This window comes from Metarhizium album, assembly GCF_000804445.1.
Source record: "Metarhizium album ARSEF 1941 chromosome Unknown scaffold_7, whole genome shotgun sequence".
Lineage (NCBI taxonomy): Eukaryota > Fungi > Ascomycota > Sordariomycetes > Hypocreales > Clavicipitaceae > Metarhizium > Metarhizium album.
In genome coordinates this window covers 121,222-139,115 of record NW_024467581.1, presented here as the reverse complement: position 1 = coordinate 139,115, position 17,894 = coordinate 121,222, and the positions used below count along the sequence as shown (strand labels likewise).

General features: G+C 59.8%; 3 protein-coding genes across 3 annotated transcripts; 1 reads left to right on the top strand and 2 right to left on the bottom strand.

Moving 5' to 3' along the window:
* Positions 1–473: 473 nt before the first annotated feature.
* On the bottom strand, positions 474–1,895 carry MAM_03511 (MOSC, beta barrel; the record flags this gene model as incomplete). The annotated part of the gene is made up of 1 exon (XM_040822310.1): positions 474–1,895. The coding sequence occupies one exon, from the start codon at positions 1,893–1,895 to the stop codon at positions 474–476; it is 1,422 nt and encodes a 473-aa protein (XP_040679453.1).
* An 8,818-nt stretch (positions 1,896–10,713) lies between these two features.
* On the top strand, positions 10,714–15,091 carry MAM_03510 (cholesterol oxidase precursor; the record flags this gene model as incomplete). The annotated part of the gene is made up of 6 exons (XM_040822309.1): positions 10,714–11,104; positions 11,208–11,324; positions 11,417–11,975; positions 12,096–12,430; positions 12,490–12,682; positions 12,754–15,091. The coding sequence occupies 6 exons, from the start codon at positions 10,714–10,716 to the stop codon at positions 15,089–15,091; spliced, it is 3,933 nt and encodes a 1,310-aa protein (XP_040679452.1).
* A 266-nt stretch (positions 15,092–15,357) lies between these two features.
* Positions 15,358–17,017, bottom strand: MAM_03509 (MFS transporter; the record flags this gene model as incomplete). Its single annotated transcript, XM_040822308.1, has 2 exons — positions 15,358–16,583; positions 16,642–17,017. 2 exons carry the CDS (start codon positions 17,015–17,017, stop codon positions 15,358–15,360), a joined length of 1,602 nt encoding a protein of 533 aa, XP_040679451.1.
* Positions 17,018–17,894: the final 877 nt, after the last annotated feature.

Genomic DNA, 17,894 nt, shown 5'->3' with positions numbered 1-17,894 from the left:
GTTCCGTCAAAGTATACAAATATAAACGAAGCCATGCCTTTCCGTGGTGTTCTGGCGCCTGCAAGGCAGCTGAGCACCACGGAGGAATGTCCTGACAATGACCTCGCCACACGTTGTAGGAGCCTAGACGCAACTCCATCGTCGTCTGTTCCTCGTCGTGGACGCGTCTTGTGCTGCTAGTAGTGTCAGTTGCTGGTTCTGAGAGTGCGGTGTGATTAGTTGCAGCCATGAGATTGTATATGCCACATTGCAAGGAATCTCCCTCCACAGCATCAGGATTCTCCCGAGAACCAGCACGCCCCAAAGGTTCCGGCCCTCCCCTCGGCACCGCCGTGCCAGACAGGGGGCCAGAAGGTGGCTCCCTTGGTCATACCTGGAGCGGCTATACTGTAGATGCCGGTGATGATTTTGAACCAAGAATACAGTACGCACGTCCACCAGCAACTTGACCAGCATGGCGGCGGCGCGCTGCGTCAGTAGTCGTCCCCCGTCGAGCCGTACAGATGCTCGCCTCGCTCCAGGACTTCAATCTCGTCGCCGACGCTGACGTACAGCCGGGCATTGCGCTCCCGGGCCTCGTTTAGGCTGCGGTCCTCGGGGACGCAGTGCATGCCCATGTATCCCATGGCGGCGCCGTTGCCGTGCTCGACGGTGCGGTGCCGCCTCAGCGTCGTGCTGGGCTGCGGCCTGCCTCTCTTCTTGGCCGCGGCCGGCTCGTCGGTGTCGAAGACGCCCTTGTCCGGATCGACGTCGGGCATGGTGCACCTCGACGTGCGGCATACGACGCAGAGGACGGGGTCTACGCGAGCGACCCGGGGCGCGTCGGGCGAGTCGTGGCCGCGCACGATGCGGCACCGCTTCCAGCCCTCCTCGTCGTAGGCCGGGGCCCCCGTCAGCCAGAGGTTGGCCCGGAAGCGCAGCGCGTTGAGAGGCCGGTTCTCTCTGGGGAGCAGCTCCGCGACCTGGTGGACCGAGGACAGGCTGGCTAGGTGGACGGGCTGCTGGTCGGTGTAGCCGTGGACGGCGGGAGAGCCGATGTACTTGAGAGGCGCGAGGTTCTTGGTCGTGCGGACGAGCGTCTCGGGCGTGGACCTGAGCAGCGTGAACGGGGTCGAGGCCGGCATCCCGAGAAACCGCTTCAGCTTCGGGAGCGCCGCGGCGACGGACGGCACGAGTCCCATGTCGACGCCGTGCGCTGTGCGGCCGTGTATCACGAAGGGCCTGGGCGGCACATGGCCCTCGGAGAGGCTCAAGGGGGCGACGAAGGAGACCTCTGGCGCTGCCGCCGGGTTCCACGTGTAGATGAGCGACTCGAGCCGGCGCAGCCAGGTCGAGCTGTCGGGGTCGGGAAACCTGATGACGACGCATCCGCCGGCGCGCACCAGGGCATCGTCGGGGTCGCCGCCTCGGCGTGGCAGCCAGAGCTCCGTCTTGACGAGAGCCATGGCCGGCTTGGTGCGCTGGCTGATGAAGCGCCAGAACCGCTTCTTGGAGCCCGTGTCCGGGTCTGGCTCGGCCACTTCTGCCGCGAGCGCGAAGCATCGATCGTACAGGAACCCGGACTTGGTGAGCACGGCGCGCTCGACCTCGATGGGCGCAAGCGACTTGACGGGATGGAGGTAGATGGCCTTGATGCGTATGGGACGGCTGGTGCTGCCCCCCTCGGGCACGTCGTGCTGGCCGTCATGCTGGTCGCGCATGTTGCTCCTGCTCGGCGAGACGCCGATCCGGTCGAGTTGTCGCAACTCTCGGCGAAGAGCATAGTTGCGACCCGCGAAGACGACGCCGGCTATTGCGGAACCGAGGAGAAGTAGCAGTCCGGCGATGCCGCCGAGGACAGCGGAAGGATTCAGAAACGCCGCCGCCCGCAAGCGCAGCAAAACATGGAGCAGCATCGTATGGGGAGTAGGGGTGATTGCTGGTGATGTTCATGAGCGGAAGGCCTGGCCATGCTCCGGAGTCGAGGCGCAGGAACTGATCGAGGGGGAGGACGTGGACTCGAGGTTTGCAAAGCATGGCTCACCGTGTCGAGGACGTGCTTCTCCGTCACAATTATCATTACGTACTAATTAGTCGCCGTACGGAGTACAAAACTACGCCAAGGCCGTGATTCCAAATGCCGGCACGTTTTCCGTGCAGGTCCCGGGCCCCTCGGGCCAGTAGGAATCAGCAATACGGCTTACATGGAGCGGCTATATCGGAGATGACGGTTGTCGGCGATGCGTCAACACAGTCTGCAACTAAGTTACCCTGGGACTCCGCTCCAAGGGCCGTGTAACCCTGCCCTCCCGACCTTGTCCTTCGTCCACGACCGAGTAAGGTGGTGAAGAAACGTGTTTCTGGCATCATACATCATGGTAGAGCAACCCTAACCCTTGCGCTCAGTCTGCCAGCATCCATCTCCCGCCAGCCCCCCACAACAAGTCGTCGTGAATTTGGCCATTCACGAGCGGAACTCCCATCATTTCATGCCGATGCCAGGGCGGCGCAAGAGCAACACGGGCTGAAGACTGGCAGTTGAGGGACGAGGGGACGACGACGACGACGACGACAGGGTGCCCTCCATACTCCGTCTCCAAGGCGTGGTGCGGCGAGGCGGACTCGAGCAGCAGGTGTCCAGCGTTTCCAACACGGCCGACAGTGTTTCTTTTTCCCAACACGTGGCCCGCGACTCCTCCTGCGTACATCCAAAGTTGATAAGCCTGAGACGTGTCTCTGCTCGACGCGACGGTTCCGGCATCATAAACTGCCGCCCATTGACTCGTCGACCTCTGAAAGGCCCGGCCGTGGGTATGAGAGTCATGCAGACTTCATCGGTGGAATGTTCCTGAAACACGGCCTGGACCGGGGGGGCGGGAGGGGGCAAGGGAGAGGGGGCGCCATCACGACAACGAGCATGGGGCCGAATCTGCAAAACATATTCCCTCACGGCAGCTGACAACGGCTAGGATACGTCGCCGCGGAGGCGCGAGATCCAGCGTGCTCGACATGCTTCAAATTCAAACTCAAGCCTCGCCGCCAACGTGTCCGAGGAGCGGAGTCGGCGGCCGAGGCCACAAACACTCGCCGAGAGTTCAAGACGGACCACGACTTCTTCTGCGAGGCCCAGCCTTGCTCCGGCACGTGGAGAAGTTGAGACCGTGGACGCAGGACCACAAGCGGACGGCAAGAGTGCTCAAGCTGTTACGATGCCACGGTAGCACCGTCTGTCCCCCGAAGCCGGTTCATGCATGGCTACAACTGAACTGACATCCCCGGAGGCGGCGGCGGCGTGAGACAAAGGACAGTCAGACATGAGATCATGTTTGACCTCACCGCCAGCAGAGCGGGCATGTTTTGCCCCGTTTGAGAGAAACAAACGTGTCGTGGGACGCACGGCAACGGCCAAGCCCTCTGCACATGCTCTTCATCTCTCAAGGCTGCAGAAACGTCGTGTCTGGGGGCGTTGGTGGTGTGGGCAAGACGCGGCTGGCTTCGCGGCTCGCAACGTGCAGCCAAGGAGGCCAACGGGTCGGAGCACGCTTGTGTTCCGGGTACGACGAGGGCGTCGAGCACGCCAAGATGTGAACAATAAACACCCAGTCAGGACTCAGGGGCCTCAGGCTCGCGGTGGCAAAAAGGGCCGGGCCAAAATGTCTCAGCGGCATCTCAGTCCAGCCGGCTGCTCGTCGTCGACGATGCTACGACGCGGGTCCTGTGCCGGAATCCTCTTGGCGTCGAGCTGTGCATGGCTTTCCTCTGTCGCGGGAGCCGGTAGTTCGCAATGGCTTGCCGCCGTGTGAGTTTGTGGCCGACTGTGTTGAGACGCCGTGGTGGCCACGACGTGCGTGTGCTCCTTCGACCAGCGGCGCAAAGGGCAACACGGCAACGTCGTCACGTTGCTCATGCTTGCCATCGTGTGTCGAGCCGAGCCACAGGCTACGCCTCGGTCAACATTGCCGACACACATTCCCTCGCGGCAGACGAAACGACGGCAGATTAGACCTGCATGGGTGGTGGCAACGAGTATAATGCTCAGAGGAGCGGTCTCGGCGGGGAGACGACATGCAATTCCACGCGGCACGCGGCAAAGTCCTTCCCGTGTGTGGTGAGTTGGTTGCTTGTTTACCGAGGACATCACCGTGAGTCCCGGGGCTATTTGCCACACGCCCACTGCAACGAGATTGCGAACACGGAGGCGAGGTAACTACAAACTAAGCTCTCCTGGTACGGAGTGGCGCTATCAAAGGCAGGCCGGGGGACTCAAATGGGCTGTGAAATGTCTGGAAACTTGTGCTGACACTTGGGAGAGAGCCTCAAACCGCCAAGGACCAACGTCCGTCCCCTATTTTTAACAACGCGGCACGCGCTTGCTGCAGCAGTGGCGGCTGAGCCGACGGACAATGCGGTCATGGACATGGAGAGAGAAAGAGAGACGGCCATGGAGCATGGCTCGCCCGTGTTGCCGCTACTCGATAAACGAACCACCTGTGGCTACCAAGTCGAAGGCGCAGCATGTCATGTCAGTGTGAGCGAAGAATGGTGGCCGCGGAACACACGTTTCCTGACGAACATGTCGTCCCCTCTGTTGCATGTCGCTGGGACCAAGGGCCAACATAATGTGATTGTTCGCATCAAGACTCCGGGAACGAGTTGCTCATGGCTCCTGGGGCCCGAGGGCTGCGGCACGTTGGCCTACGGACACATTGTATACATTGTACGGACACGAAGCATTCGCAGTCGGGTTCGATGAACAAGCCCGCCGACGAGAGACGCTGCAATCTCGGAGACGGCAAACAGCAGCTCCTCGGCTCCTACAAAGCCACAGTCAGGACACAAATGGAAGCCAAGCCGCCAGCAGCTCACATAGTCTCTGAGCAAGCAAGCACAGGTCAAGCAACAGCCGGCGGCGCCCCCAAGCGACGTCCGTTGAAGGCAGCTGTTGGTCGATGGCCAGGTCCACACACACATGGCCATATCCAGGCATCCTCCGACTCTTCCTTGCGGATGCCGAGCAAGGCTTGCATGGCTCGCGGACCAGATGCCGTGACTGTGCTCGTCCCCCTCTGCCGGCAGCGAGCTGTTCCAGATGCCCACGCCATGTGCCCCGGGCCTGCTTCCTGCAGCAAGCAGCCCGGCTGGTGGTGGTGTCGTGCCGTGGAGCAGCAGAGCAGACTGTCACGGACGTCCCTCCGGCAAGACATGCTGTTGCACCAGACATCAGACATGTGGGTAGCACAGACGCATCGCGGGAATGCAGCTCTTGCATGCTCCGCACACGGACGTGGATGCCCGGGTTTCTTACTGGCGATTGTCTCGGAACTTGCAGGCAAGATTATCGATGCATAGTCGCAACGAGGACTTGACGCATCGTAGATGAGTAAACAGCGTGTAGATTGCAAGGCTGGCGTCACAGGACGACTCGGCAAAAGGCGCGATATTACAAGGAAACAAGGAGGGCGTGTGTTTCGGTTTCGAATTATCTTTATCATTTTATTTATTTTTTTATCTTTTTTTATTATTATTTTTCTGCTTCGTCCGTGACTCTACAGTTTCACATCGCAACGGCGTCGCCAGGGCGCGCGCTTCTCGCGCTTGTCTGCAGTCAGCGATCAAGCAAGCGATCAAGCAGGCAAGCAAGCCAGCACATGGTCAACGTTGCAGAATGTCGGTCAATCGTCCTTGCATTAGTCCGCGATCCTTGCCGCGGATTTGCGTCGTTTCAGAGCCGAAGAATGGAGAGCCCAAATATCACCGCATGTTCCAGCGTGGTGGGTAACTCTTGCACGCGAAGCCATCAGTCAGGTAATTAATTGCCTCACGGCTGACCGACTTTTCGCCGCAAGGTCCTCCTCCTGCCTTGGGTCCTGGTCCTCGCCGTGCTGTGAGTGAGCTGTGAGCTGTGAGCTGTGTCGTTCCCTTACGCCCGTCGTCTGCTCGTGCCGTTTGCTGCGCCATGGTCCTTGTCCGGGCTGGCTTGCACGGAGTGACGAACAGGAGGTCGAGGCGGTTTTGGCCTCTGCCTCGACGTCTTGCTATGGAAACACCAAGCGTATCCCCAGAGCAGCTGGGCAGTCCACAACCAAGACCAAGACCTGGCGTGTAGGATCCTCGAGGTGCGTGCTTGCGCACGCACGGTCAGAGGTGGTGCTCTGGAGGAGAAAAATGGCTTCATGCCCACTGTCTCCGCGGCAAGTCAGACTTGCATAGGGGAAAGGGGGGGGGCCGGCGTTTTCGCCTCTCGAGATGGAGTGCTGGAAACTCCATGTCGTATTCCGTTGCTGCAAGTCATTGATCATCTGCCAGAGACGCGCCTTGTCGCGCGGAGTAGAAGGAGTGAGCGAGAGAGGGAGAGGGAGAAGAAAAGCCTGGTTCGGCGACTAATGCTTCTTCGTCTCGATGCCAGTCAGACACGGCCAGACGAGTCTTGGACACCCCACAATGCACATGTGGCTGTTATTGCAAAGTCTTAGACTTGTTGTTACTAGCACAACCCCCCAAAAAGGGCCGTCCAGCTCCCATGACAATGACAACAACGAGCCTGACGGACGGGACGGCCTTGTCAGACCCGGTCCGCTCGGCAGCATGGCCAGGTCAGGTCTTCCGGCGGAGGGAAGGAAGCCTGGAAAGCGGAGAGAGGGCCACGGTACATACACATACATAGATACATACATCCGGCGACGCCGGTCTCGTCTCTGTCTCAAAGGCCCGAAACGCAAACTCCAACACGGCGGGCTGAGCGCAACGCCTCGTCGTCGTCGTCGTCGTCGTCTTTTCCAGGAGCCTGGCAGAAGCATCTTGGGTTCCAACTTTCCACCAACGGCGCCGGCGGGATGGATCCAAGCCATATCCGCCACCCATCACATCATATCAGCTTTGAGACAAGTCGTTCCGTCACACGACGCAGACCACGAGCTACGGAGCAGGCGTGGCTCCAATTTGTCCAGGCGCGCGGCGGCAAGGGGGCGCGTTTACTGGTCGTAGTCATAGCTACGAGTCGGTGCCGTCGTGAGGACTCGCTCTGTCCTGTCCTCGCGGTTCTGCTCGTACCAGCTCGCCTCATGCCTCATGCCCCGCGCCCCGGTGGGAAATGGTCTGTATGCACCTGCGTCATATGCCATATGCGAAGCGCCGCAGCACCAGGTGTGGCGCCCAGGGTCCGGTCGAGGTGACGACCTGGACGAACTGCGTCGAATCATGGCATGAGCCGCTCGATTGGGTGCGAGATGAGGCAGGGAGGGGAGCCCCGAAGAGAGACGGCGAGGATTTGACTTTTTGCCTGTGCAGGTTTGTCTCCTTCGCTGGCCGGGCTGGCAATGAGGCTAGATGCTCATGGACGGCCCGCTACGGGGTACGACAACGGGAGCAAATCGAAGACACGGCCGTCTTGGAGAGATGACAAGGACAGGGGGGCCATACGATTAATGTCCAAGTCAAGCGCTTCCCCACCGACTTGCGATCCACATCCATCCATGACCATGACCCGGCCTGGCCCCAAGGGGGGAAGGGAAGCAAGGCGTGGTGGCGGGTAGGCGGCGGCGGCGGCGGCATGTCAGTCAACATGCCAACTAACAACCTACCAGCCAGTGCGAGTGCGATGGTGCGATGGTACGGACCACGGACCACGGAGCATGAGCGTCTCCATCCACGCTGAGTTGTCGTTGTCGACGGGTGGCCCCCCGGTCTGGCCCGCGGACCGGGATCCTAGATGGCGAGCCAGGAGGCAAGTTGCAACGCGCCTGCTGCCCTCGGCAGACCAGACGGTGTGTGGCCAGGATGAGGACAGGGAACCGGGGGCTGGGAACTGGGAACTGGGAACTGGGAACCGGGAACCGGGAACAACTAGCGACGCGAGTTGCGAGCTTGCCATCAGCCATCAGTCCAGTCCCGAGTTGCCACCGAGTTGCGCGTGTCCGAGGAGAGTTGCCAAAGAAAGGTCCTGCTCGGGACTTGGGAGAACATGTTGACCTTTGTCAAGGCCATGCATGGCCAAGACGTCGTCGAGCCTTGCACACGTGTACGCGACATGAGTTTCTGCATACCCCGTCTGTGCGCTCAGTGCTCGTCTCTCACGGAACCGGAACCCATGGTCGTCTCGACTCTGCCCATCTTGGACAGGAAACCCGCGCCGCTCCCGGCATGGCCACGCGGCGGCAGCGCTCGTCGTCGACCCGGCACCCGGCATCGTGGTTGATCGGGCCAACGACCAACGACCAACGACCAACGACCAACGACCAACGACCAACGACCAACTCACTGCCTGCCTGCCTGCCTGCCTCCCAGGCATCCGCGGTCCCCAGAATGAGAATGCTCGATCGAGCCATGAGCAAGGTAGTGGGAGGGAGACAACGTGCTCCGGGTCACACAGGCCGTTCCTTTTGGGATTCCTCGACGGCCGCATGTAGAAGTCGGTCTCACGCACACCCACCCCAAGACGCTCCAAGACACCCAGTAGAAGCAAGATTCTGGCCAAGGTTGCCAATGTCTCCCCCGGATCTGGTCTCGCAGCACAAGCCACATTGGGCACGCGCCGTCCGCCGTCCCCAAAAAACGCGTCACGGCCCAAACCTCTCTTCACGCGGGAGCCGTCATTGGCCCTGGCCACATGCAGCCAGGTCGTGCCGGTTTCTGCAAGGGAAAGTAATCCGGTAAAAGGCGCGCCGTGGATTCGTCACCGGCTTGCAAATCGTTCGTCGTCCAACAGACATCAGGCCAGGCGTGCCAACGCACATGCCTTGGTTGCGTCCCATCCCCATCACCACCAGACCTGGACTTGGACTCGGACACACGAGAGCTGCGGATTTTTGTTTTCCTATACGCGAGGTGTCATATGTCCTCGACCCCACTGCCATTCCTGCATGCCAAACCTGGTCTATACAGACCCTGTGCTCCGTCGACTTTGACCATCTCGTCACGCCGAGGGGGCTAGGGGAAACCTTGAGGAGGTGGCAAGCCCACCGTCTCGTCTCGTCTTGTCGCGTGTATGGCCTCGTTGGCGGACGGACGGCCTTTGCGGCGTCCAAAGCATCAGCATCGTGGCCTTTCGACTTGCCCGTCTGGTATTCAAGCGGCCTCGCAACCAGCCCATCGGCCCGGTTGCCGACCCACCTGTTATTCCATCTGTAGGCCGTTGTCCTCCTCCTTTGCCTTTGCCTTTGCATTCGCCCGGGACGCGGTCGACGGTTTGCGTCGTGTTGCCGTCGTCGTTGGACCGGACCACGAAGCGCCACAGGCCACGGTATCGGCCTTGCCGGCAAACGGAGAGCCGTCCGGTCTCAGACCTGGGGGCGACGCCACCGAATGCGAACGAACCTACGACCGTGGTGAGACAATTCGGATTCGATTCGACCACGCTGCTCCCTGACACAGGTGATAGCTCGGGATCCCTTGCTGGCCCTTTCCGCCACGATCCCGTCACCCGGGAACAAACTCCAGCCCAGCTCCTCCCCCTGCCCCCCCGGTCTATCCAGGGCGAACAGAGAAGAGAAGAACAGAGGCAGAGGCGGGGGGGGGCATCGAGGAAGAGGAATGTTGGCATGTGGGCCCCCATTGACGTATCTGAGTTTCTGGGGCGTGGCATTTCTCATGTACGATATCTACCAGCATCAGAATAAAGTAAAGTGTCTGTCTGTCATGCGTACAGTACCCACAGCTACCGTTCACCATGAGACCTTGTCCTCCGGCATACACACAAGTTTTATATCCTCGGGCGCCCCCTGCCCCCTCCCCCCCTCCCTTTTGCCCTGCCTGCACATGTATGCATGTTCATGGACGTAATTATGCTATATACCGCTGCAGAACAGACGGGCCTCCATCTCTTGTCCCCGTCCTGCTGCCTTAGCGGGCTCTCGTGTTTTTTTTTTTTGGAAGAAGTAAAAAAAATATGAAGAAAATGAAGAAAAATAAAGAAAATTCCACAACGCCAGCGTGTAGCTTTGTAAGAGGCAACTGAAAACCCTACTCAAGGTGGCCATGTGCTTCAGGGGCTCTACTCTTGCCGCAGGAAGTTGCCCGAGACGCTGGCCACGACGACGACTGGCCAGGCAAGAAAGAATGAGAGCACGAGGACTCTGCAAACGCACTGCATGTGAACGCAAAACGTGCTCGACACGGCCAGCAGCACCGTACATGCGGCTTGATCTGAAGTACACGGACGAGACGAGACGAGACGAGACGGCACAGGACAGGACAGGGCAAGACAAGACAAGACAAGACAGGCCGTGACGCGTAAACGTGATCGAACCATCCATGGGGCTTTCCACTTTCTTCTCGGGCGGAATATTTCTTGCCAGGTGTGGAACGGGGGGTGTGGTGTTTGTGTAAGAGAGAGAGCGTGCGTGCGTGTGTGTGTGTGACTGACTATGCAACAATGGAGCCTTGTATGCCAGCGAACCCTGAACAAGAAAGCACAGTAGGTTTTTTTTTCTTTTTTTTCTGTTTTGTTTCTGCTGGATACTCGCACACGACAGGAGCCCAGGCGGCCTTTACGTCGTCTATACTAGACGTTTATGGGAACCCGAGGGGTGTAGATTGGTCACGGCCGGCACAATGACGGCCTCGGCGGCCGGAGACGACGCACATGGCCGTGGGCTATATTTATACGCTGCGCGAGAAGCACTCGGCTGCGAGTCCTCGTGCCCGAGATAAACGTCCATCGGCCGTGGGCAACGAGTCCGGCGCGAATCTGCCTTGTTGCTGCACCGTCTTTCCAAGCCTCGTGTCTCCAGCGTCGCCATGTACACCGACACCTACACCACAAAGGCAGGGCGATGCGGCCCCGGCCGGGCGCAGGGCAACGGTGCGTCCGGGGCCAAGGCGCGGCGGCGGTTTCCGCGCATCTCGCAGCCCGTCGAGCTGATCCAGGGCTCGTACGACTGCGTTGTCGTCGGGTCCGGGTATGGCGGCGGAGTGGCAGCCTCGCGCATGGCCCGCACCGGGCAGTCTGTCTGCGTCCTCGAGAGAGGCCAGGAGCGGTGGCCGGGCGAGTATCCCGTGTGTCTGAAACAGGTTTTTGGCGAGCTGCACACCACGGGCAGGTCGATGGTCCGGCCCTTTGGTCGTGGAAGGCCGACTGGCATGTATCACGTAGTGGCGGGCCAGGGCCAGAGTGCCCTGGTGTGCAACGGTATGGTTTTTGATTTTTTCATCCCCCCTTCCTGCCCTGTCGGCCCTGTACAAACCCTTGCGTGTGCTCGCCGGATTTCTGACGCTGGGAGCTGCTGCTGCAGGGCTGGGGGGTACCAGTTTGATCAACGCCAACGTGTTCCTCGAGGCCGACGAGAGCACGCTGTCCATGGAGACGTGGCCGCCCGAGATTCGACGGGACCCGGGCTGCTTGAAAGAATGTCAGTGCTGTGCCGACGCTGGGGGAGGAACCTCGCCAGGCGGGTGCTTGGTCTGAGAAACGGCGGTGCCGGTGCTGACCAGATGCCCTTAGACTACCAGAGAGTCAGAGACGTGCTGGAGCCCACGCCCTACCCCGACGACTGGCCACGGCTGAGCAAGGTGGAAGTCTTCAAGCGCCAGGCTCACATGATGGGCTTGGGTGGCAGATACTACAAGGTTCCGCAGACGACGCGTTTTCAGCCGGGCATCAACAGCTGCGGAGTGAACATGCTGCCCTCGACGCTGACGGGACAAGACACGACGGGGGTCAACGACGGTTCCAAGACGACCACTCTCGTCACCTACCTCGCCGACGCCTGGAACTGGGGGGCCGAGATCTTCTGCCAGTGCGAGGTCAGGCATGTTGAAAAGGTCGCCGACGGCCGTGGCGGCTACATTGTTTACTTTGCCTGGCACGGGCACAAACGTGCCCGCTTCAAGCGTCGACTCCATGAGGACCTGCTGTGGGTGCATGCTAAGCACGCCGTCTTCCTCGGAGCCGGCAGTCTGGGCACGACGGAGATTCTCCTGCGGAGCAAAGACATGGGCTTGTCCATGAGTGACTGCCTCGGGCAGGGCATGAGCGGGAACGGAGACATGTTGACCTTTGGGTAAGTTTTGCCTCGCGTCCACCGTCCTTGTCCCTGTCTGTGAACCCCAAACACCAACCACAACCATGCCACGGACGTGTCAGGTGCCGCATGACCCTCTGCTCACCGGCACGGCTCCAGGTACAACACGAACCGCCATGTGAATGCCATGGGCCGGCAACGTCCGGACCGCAAGAGTCCGGTCGGCCCAACAATCAACGCCACCATTGACATGCGTGGACTGTCGGACAACCCACTGGACGGCTTCGTCATCCAAGAAGGGGCGGTGCCGCAGGCCCTCGCCAGGCTCATGCAGACCATCGTTGACGTGCAGCCGAGCGGCAGCAAGCCGAAAAGGGCAGTCGTACAGCGAGCCAGGAAGGCGCTTGCGAGATGGAAGAGCCGGCTGCTCGGCCCATACGTCTGCGGCGGTGCGATACAGAACACCCAGATATTCTTAATCATGTCCCATGACGGTCAGTTGCTCCCCGTCACAGAATCTGCGGGAACCGTCGTCTCTGACAACCGAGTCCAGGCAGTCAAGCAACTCTGCGGCTCGAAAACGACAAGCCCGTGCTCGAGTTTGTCGGGGTCGGCCACAGTGATCGCGTCAAGCGGCTTCACGCCGTGCTGGCAAAGGCAACAGAGGCAGTCGGTGGAAGAGTCGTAGACAATCCTTTCCACGGCGTGTTCGGTGATCAACATCAGATAACAGCTCATCCCCTTGGGTAGGACGACCCTGTACCAGTCGTGCCACCTCTCCGTATGACGAAGAAACTTGCTGACGGAATATCCAAAGGGGCGCTCCAATGTCCCGGGACGGCACCGGTGCTCGTGGAGTAACAAACCACGTTGGTCAAGTGTTTGCCGGGAGCGCCACGTCTGAATCCCACGCCGGTCTCATTGTTGTGGACGCCGCAGTTGTCCCAGGATCACTATGCGTGAATCCTGCGGCGACAATTGCGGCCCTGGCCGAGCGAGCAGTCGATCACTACATCCGGGCGCGTGGTCTGGTCATGAGCAAGGAACCAAACGGCGTGCTCGACCTGTACGGCACGCCAGCCCATCGTCCACCGTCGACCTCGTCGGACAAGAGTCGTCACACGAAGCCCGACTCCGCGTCGAGGAAAACGCAGACTGGGCCTGCTGCACGATGCACGGTTCGAGGTGTCGACCACGAACCGCACGGGTCCCCCGGTACGGTTGGTTTCACAGAGCTCATGAGTGGCTTCGTACACGGCGGCAATAACCTGCAATCATATGACCGGGACAGTCACAAGTTGTCGTCTCAAGCGGCCAGGCGCCGTGGGGAGACGGCGCGGCTGCTCACGAGCAACGTCATGTATGCGGTCCGAAAACCTGGGTCCGCGAACAAGACTGGCCTGTACAAAGGCATCGTCAAGGGCACTTTCATCTGCCCTACCATCAGAGGATCTCCCTTCATGATATCACAAGGCGAGGCGGAGCTCCTTGAAGAAGACGAGGAACAGTCGGGGACGACCAAGGTTACGTATCGATTGAAAATGATTGGAATCGACGGGCGGCGTCTCGATTTCCACGGATACAAGAGGATTGACTCGTCTGTATCAATGAACATGAGGGAGATGTGGAGGTCGACAACTACGCTCTACGTAACCATCACCGAGTCCGTTGGACAAGGCCACTCGCACGAGACGAACTCTGGACTGCACAACAAGTCGCCTGCTCTGGGCGATGCCAAACGACGTCAATCCAGCACCAGGGGAGACGGAGACGGTGAGGCCCGAACCATCGCAAAGGGGATTCTGAAAATTCGACTGAGCGACTTTTGGAAGCAACTTTTCACGCTGACGGCAACGGGCGACAGTCTGACGAAAAGAGTAGCAACGCTGGGCTGCTTGACAAACTATTTCTCTGGAAAACTGCTGCCTCGTTTCTTCTTGCCCTTTGCTCCGCTGCGGTATGCGACGAAATCGCATCCCGACTTCGTCAACCCGACCACGCCGACGCGGACCTACACGGTGACGGCGAGCGACGGCGTACAAACAAAACTACACATGTGGGAGCCGGACCTGAGCTGCGTCCCCGGCGACGAGTTTGGGAATCCGGTGCCGGTCAAGAACCTCTTCATGATCCCCGGCGCCTCCGTAGACCACCGGATATACGCCCTGCCAACGATCCCCATCAACGCGGTCAACTACTTCACCCGCGCCGGCTATCGCGTCTTTGTCACGGTGCACCGAATCGGCATCGTCGACGGCCCTGAAGACAAGACGTGGACCACGTACGATGCCAGGCTGGACATCAGGGCATGTCTCCAACACATCCGCGCCTCTCAGAACACGCACAAGGTGTACACGGTTGCTCACTGCATGGGATCCGTGGCCTTTGCGTGCGGCCTCCTGGACGGCACCATTCCCGCCGACTGGATTCTCGGAATCACCTGCAGCCAGGTATTCATGAACCCGGTCTGGAGCAAGTCCAACAGGTTCAAGTCGACCGTCAAGCTGGACCGGGCCTACACCCGCCTCGCGGGCCACTGGTTCAGCTGCAGAGCTTCGGCCAAGCACGGGGCCTTGCAGAGTGCCGTGGACCAGATGCTGCGGTTCCTCCCGGACAAAAAGGGCGAGAAGTGCAACAGCGCATCGTGCCACCGCATAAGTCTGCTCTTCGGCCGGTGCTGGAGCCACTACAACCTGAACGAGGCAACTCATCGACACGTGGATCACTTCTTCAACGGCGCAAACATGACACTGATGCCGCTGCTCATGCGCATGGGCCGCGTCGAGGCCGTGTCGACAAATGGTCCGGCGCATCAGGATCTCACGAGCGCGGAAAACGTAGAGCGCCTCAGGGGCATCCCCTTCTTCCTCTTCTCCGGGGGGGATAGCGACGTCCTCTCGCCCACGGCCACGCAGAAGACGTACGAGCGGCTGTGCGACACCTTTGGCATCTCGGCTGGGAGGCCCGGCGGGGGAATACAGTACCGCCGAAAGGTCATCCCAGGATATGGACATTTGGATGGTTGGATGGGCCGCAACGCCTACAAGGACGTGTATCCGCTGGTTCGGGAGGAGGTGGACCGTGTTGTCAGGGGAGAAGAGTACAAGCTCCGGGACACGACGAATCCTTTTAGTGATGCTTACGGCGTTGCCTGAAGCTTCGTGGCACGTAGTGTGCGGGCGTGGGGGACGTTGGGTATTTGGACAGCCTGCCACTTCGTCGCGGCTGGCGGCTTTGTAACCAATATATAGAGTTGATTCTTCTCTGGATGTCTAGCCTTGCCAACAGATATCAGGACAAGTATTGGGCTCCATCTGAAACACAGCTTGTGCTTATAACTTGACGTGAATCAACCACTCGGCTCTTTTCACGTCACAACGGTCATCGGCTCAACTGCGAACCCATGGCCGGTTTCCTGCGGTTACTTGTTGTTGCCCGTAGCGATTCCCCAAAAGTACGCTGCCCAGGCCCCCAGTATCATGAAAATCACCGCTCCAAAACAGGACATGCTGACGATGCGATTCCTCTCCGCATACTCGTCGTTTTCGAATGCCTCTTTTCGCTTGTTGATCAGGTGTCCCTTTGCAAGTCGTTGCTTCCTCGTCCACTGCAGCCGACCGAGAATGACATCAAAGTACCCCCAAACAAGCATGATGAGTCCGACAACCACAGAACTCGCCGACAGGAAGACGTAGACGATGACGACCCTGTCGTAGCTGTCGCGGTCCTGATCCTGGATCACTCCCGTGACGATTCGTATCATGATGTTCATGCTGTTGTTGATGGCGTTCTTGATGGCGTAGCCCGATCCAAAGACCTCCTGGTAGAACATGGCTGTCCGTATGCTGTCTATGATGACGGTAGGGCCCAGGGACGCAGCAAAGGCAAACACGCCGAAGCTGGCCGCAGTTCCCTTGACCGTCGGGCCCCATGCCGCCAGACACATGGACAGCATCATGCCGGCGGCGCACACCACCATGATGCTGAGGCGGTGGCCGAAGACGTCGATGAAGACGCCCAGGACGGGCACCAGGAAGAAGCCAAGGTACTTGGACATGGCGGAATACCAGCCCGCAGTCTCGGCAGACACCTTGAATCGCTGCTCCGCGAACTCGGTCGCGTTCTGGGAGAAGACGGACGCCGTCGAGGTCTGGAACATGGTAAACGCGGCCACGAGCCAAAACGGCCACGGCATCCGCAGCATCTTGGACCACTCAAACTTTTTGTTGCGCTCCGTCAGCCTCTCGCCCGTGGCGGGATCACGCGTCCCGGCATAGCGTCTCTCGCACCAGCGCGTGAAGAGCCAAAACGCGAGCGTCGCCGCGTTGGTGAACAGGTTCATGAAGACGGCGCACCAGTACACCCACTTGAAGTCTCCCGTCCTGGCGGCAATCACGTTGGCCGTGGCCTTTCCCACAAACCCGCCAATCTTGCCGAGTCCGAGTTCGAAGCCCAGCGTCGACGCGAATCCGTTGGACGGCGCGAACCACGACGAGAAGACCTTGTACTGGGCCACCTGGGTGGCCACGTCTCCCAGGGCCTGGACGACGACGCCGACAATCATGAACTTGTAGCTGCGGACGGTGGCGGCGGCGGCTATCAGGATGGCGCCGACGCTGTACACGGCGTTTCCCCAGAGCATCGCGCCTGGATCCGGTCAGACGAACAGCGAGCGCATCGCGGCTTGGCACAAGATGGGACTTACTCGCGCCGCCGATTCTGTCCGTCACAAGGCCGCTCACCAAGATCAGGGCCGTCTTGATAAAGTCTTGGCTCGCCTCCAAGACGGCATACTGGGCGTTGTTGATGCGCAGTTTCTGCCGCCCCCCTGTGTCAGCACGGCCTCGCTCCTCTTCACGCACGTCCAAACGTACCTTTTTGATGGTGCTCTTCATGGCTCCCGTCACGCCGCCGCTCCAGTGCGACCCGAATCCGATCAGACTGACGAGCACGACGGCCAGAATCTTGATCCGCAGCGGGATCGCCCTGTCCCTGCTCGCGTCGCTTGACCGCCGCTCACTGCCGACCAAGTCTTGGTCGGCAGCGGTGGCTGTGGCTGCCGCTTGCTTGTCCTGAGCCATGGCTGTCGTATCCGGTGCCGAGTCCTGCGTAGAATCTGCCGACAGACAGGGCCAACGGTCCGCCGTGACGGGCGCGGGATGGCGCATTTATTATCAGATTGATAACGACGAGGTGGATCGGATCAGGGAGGCACACATCATACATGCATGATGATGCGACGGCACGGCATGGGATGCTCCGTAACAACGTTACCGGCAGGTTCCACGACAGGGATGTGACCCAGGTTCTGCCACGTGGAACAGCACATATAATTTCCCTGTGATGGGTATGCAAGAGTTGATTGGGCCTCGCGGTCCCCGAGCGTACGGGCTAGATGGAGAGGAGAAAATCGCTCGTCCACTTGCACGGCGGCGAGTGAAGGGAGATACGATGGACTCCGAAGCATTGGGTTCTCAGGGGTGCGTTGCAGGACATGGCAGACATGGGCTCATCGTTGTACGATAACTGCCAACTGGACTGCCAAGAGCGGATGACAATCACTCCCCTGGTAGGTTGGTCGTTACATCGGTGTACCTGAAAAAGACGGTGCCAAGTTGTGTTTGCGATTCGATTCCATCAGGGGAATACAAAGATTCACTCTGTGCTACAAGAAGAGCTATAACTTATACAGACGCCAGAGTAGTCTCGTCTCGCCTTTGCGCGCATATAACCCACCGTCTGTCCCCAACTTGCCGACTTGGATGTGTCTGGCCAGGACGGTGAAAGCTTCAAGGCGTGAATATCCTGCTGAATGACTCGCAGACGGCGAAAGCCATACACAGTGGCCACTATTTACCCATTTCATTTGCGGCCTGATCCCAGTCGACAGTCGACACGCCCCATACGACCGCAGACAGGACCTGCAGTCTGCTCGCTCACCGCCGTGCCTCGGATCAA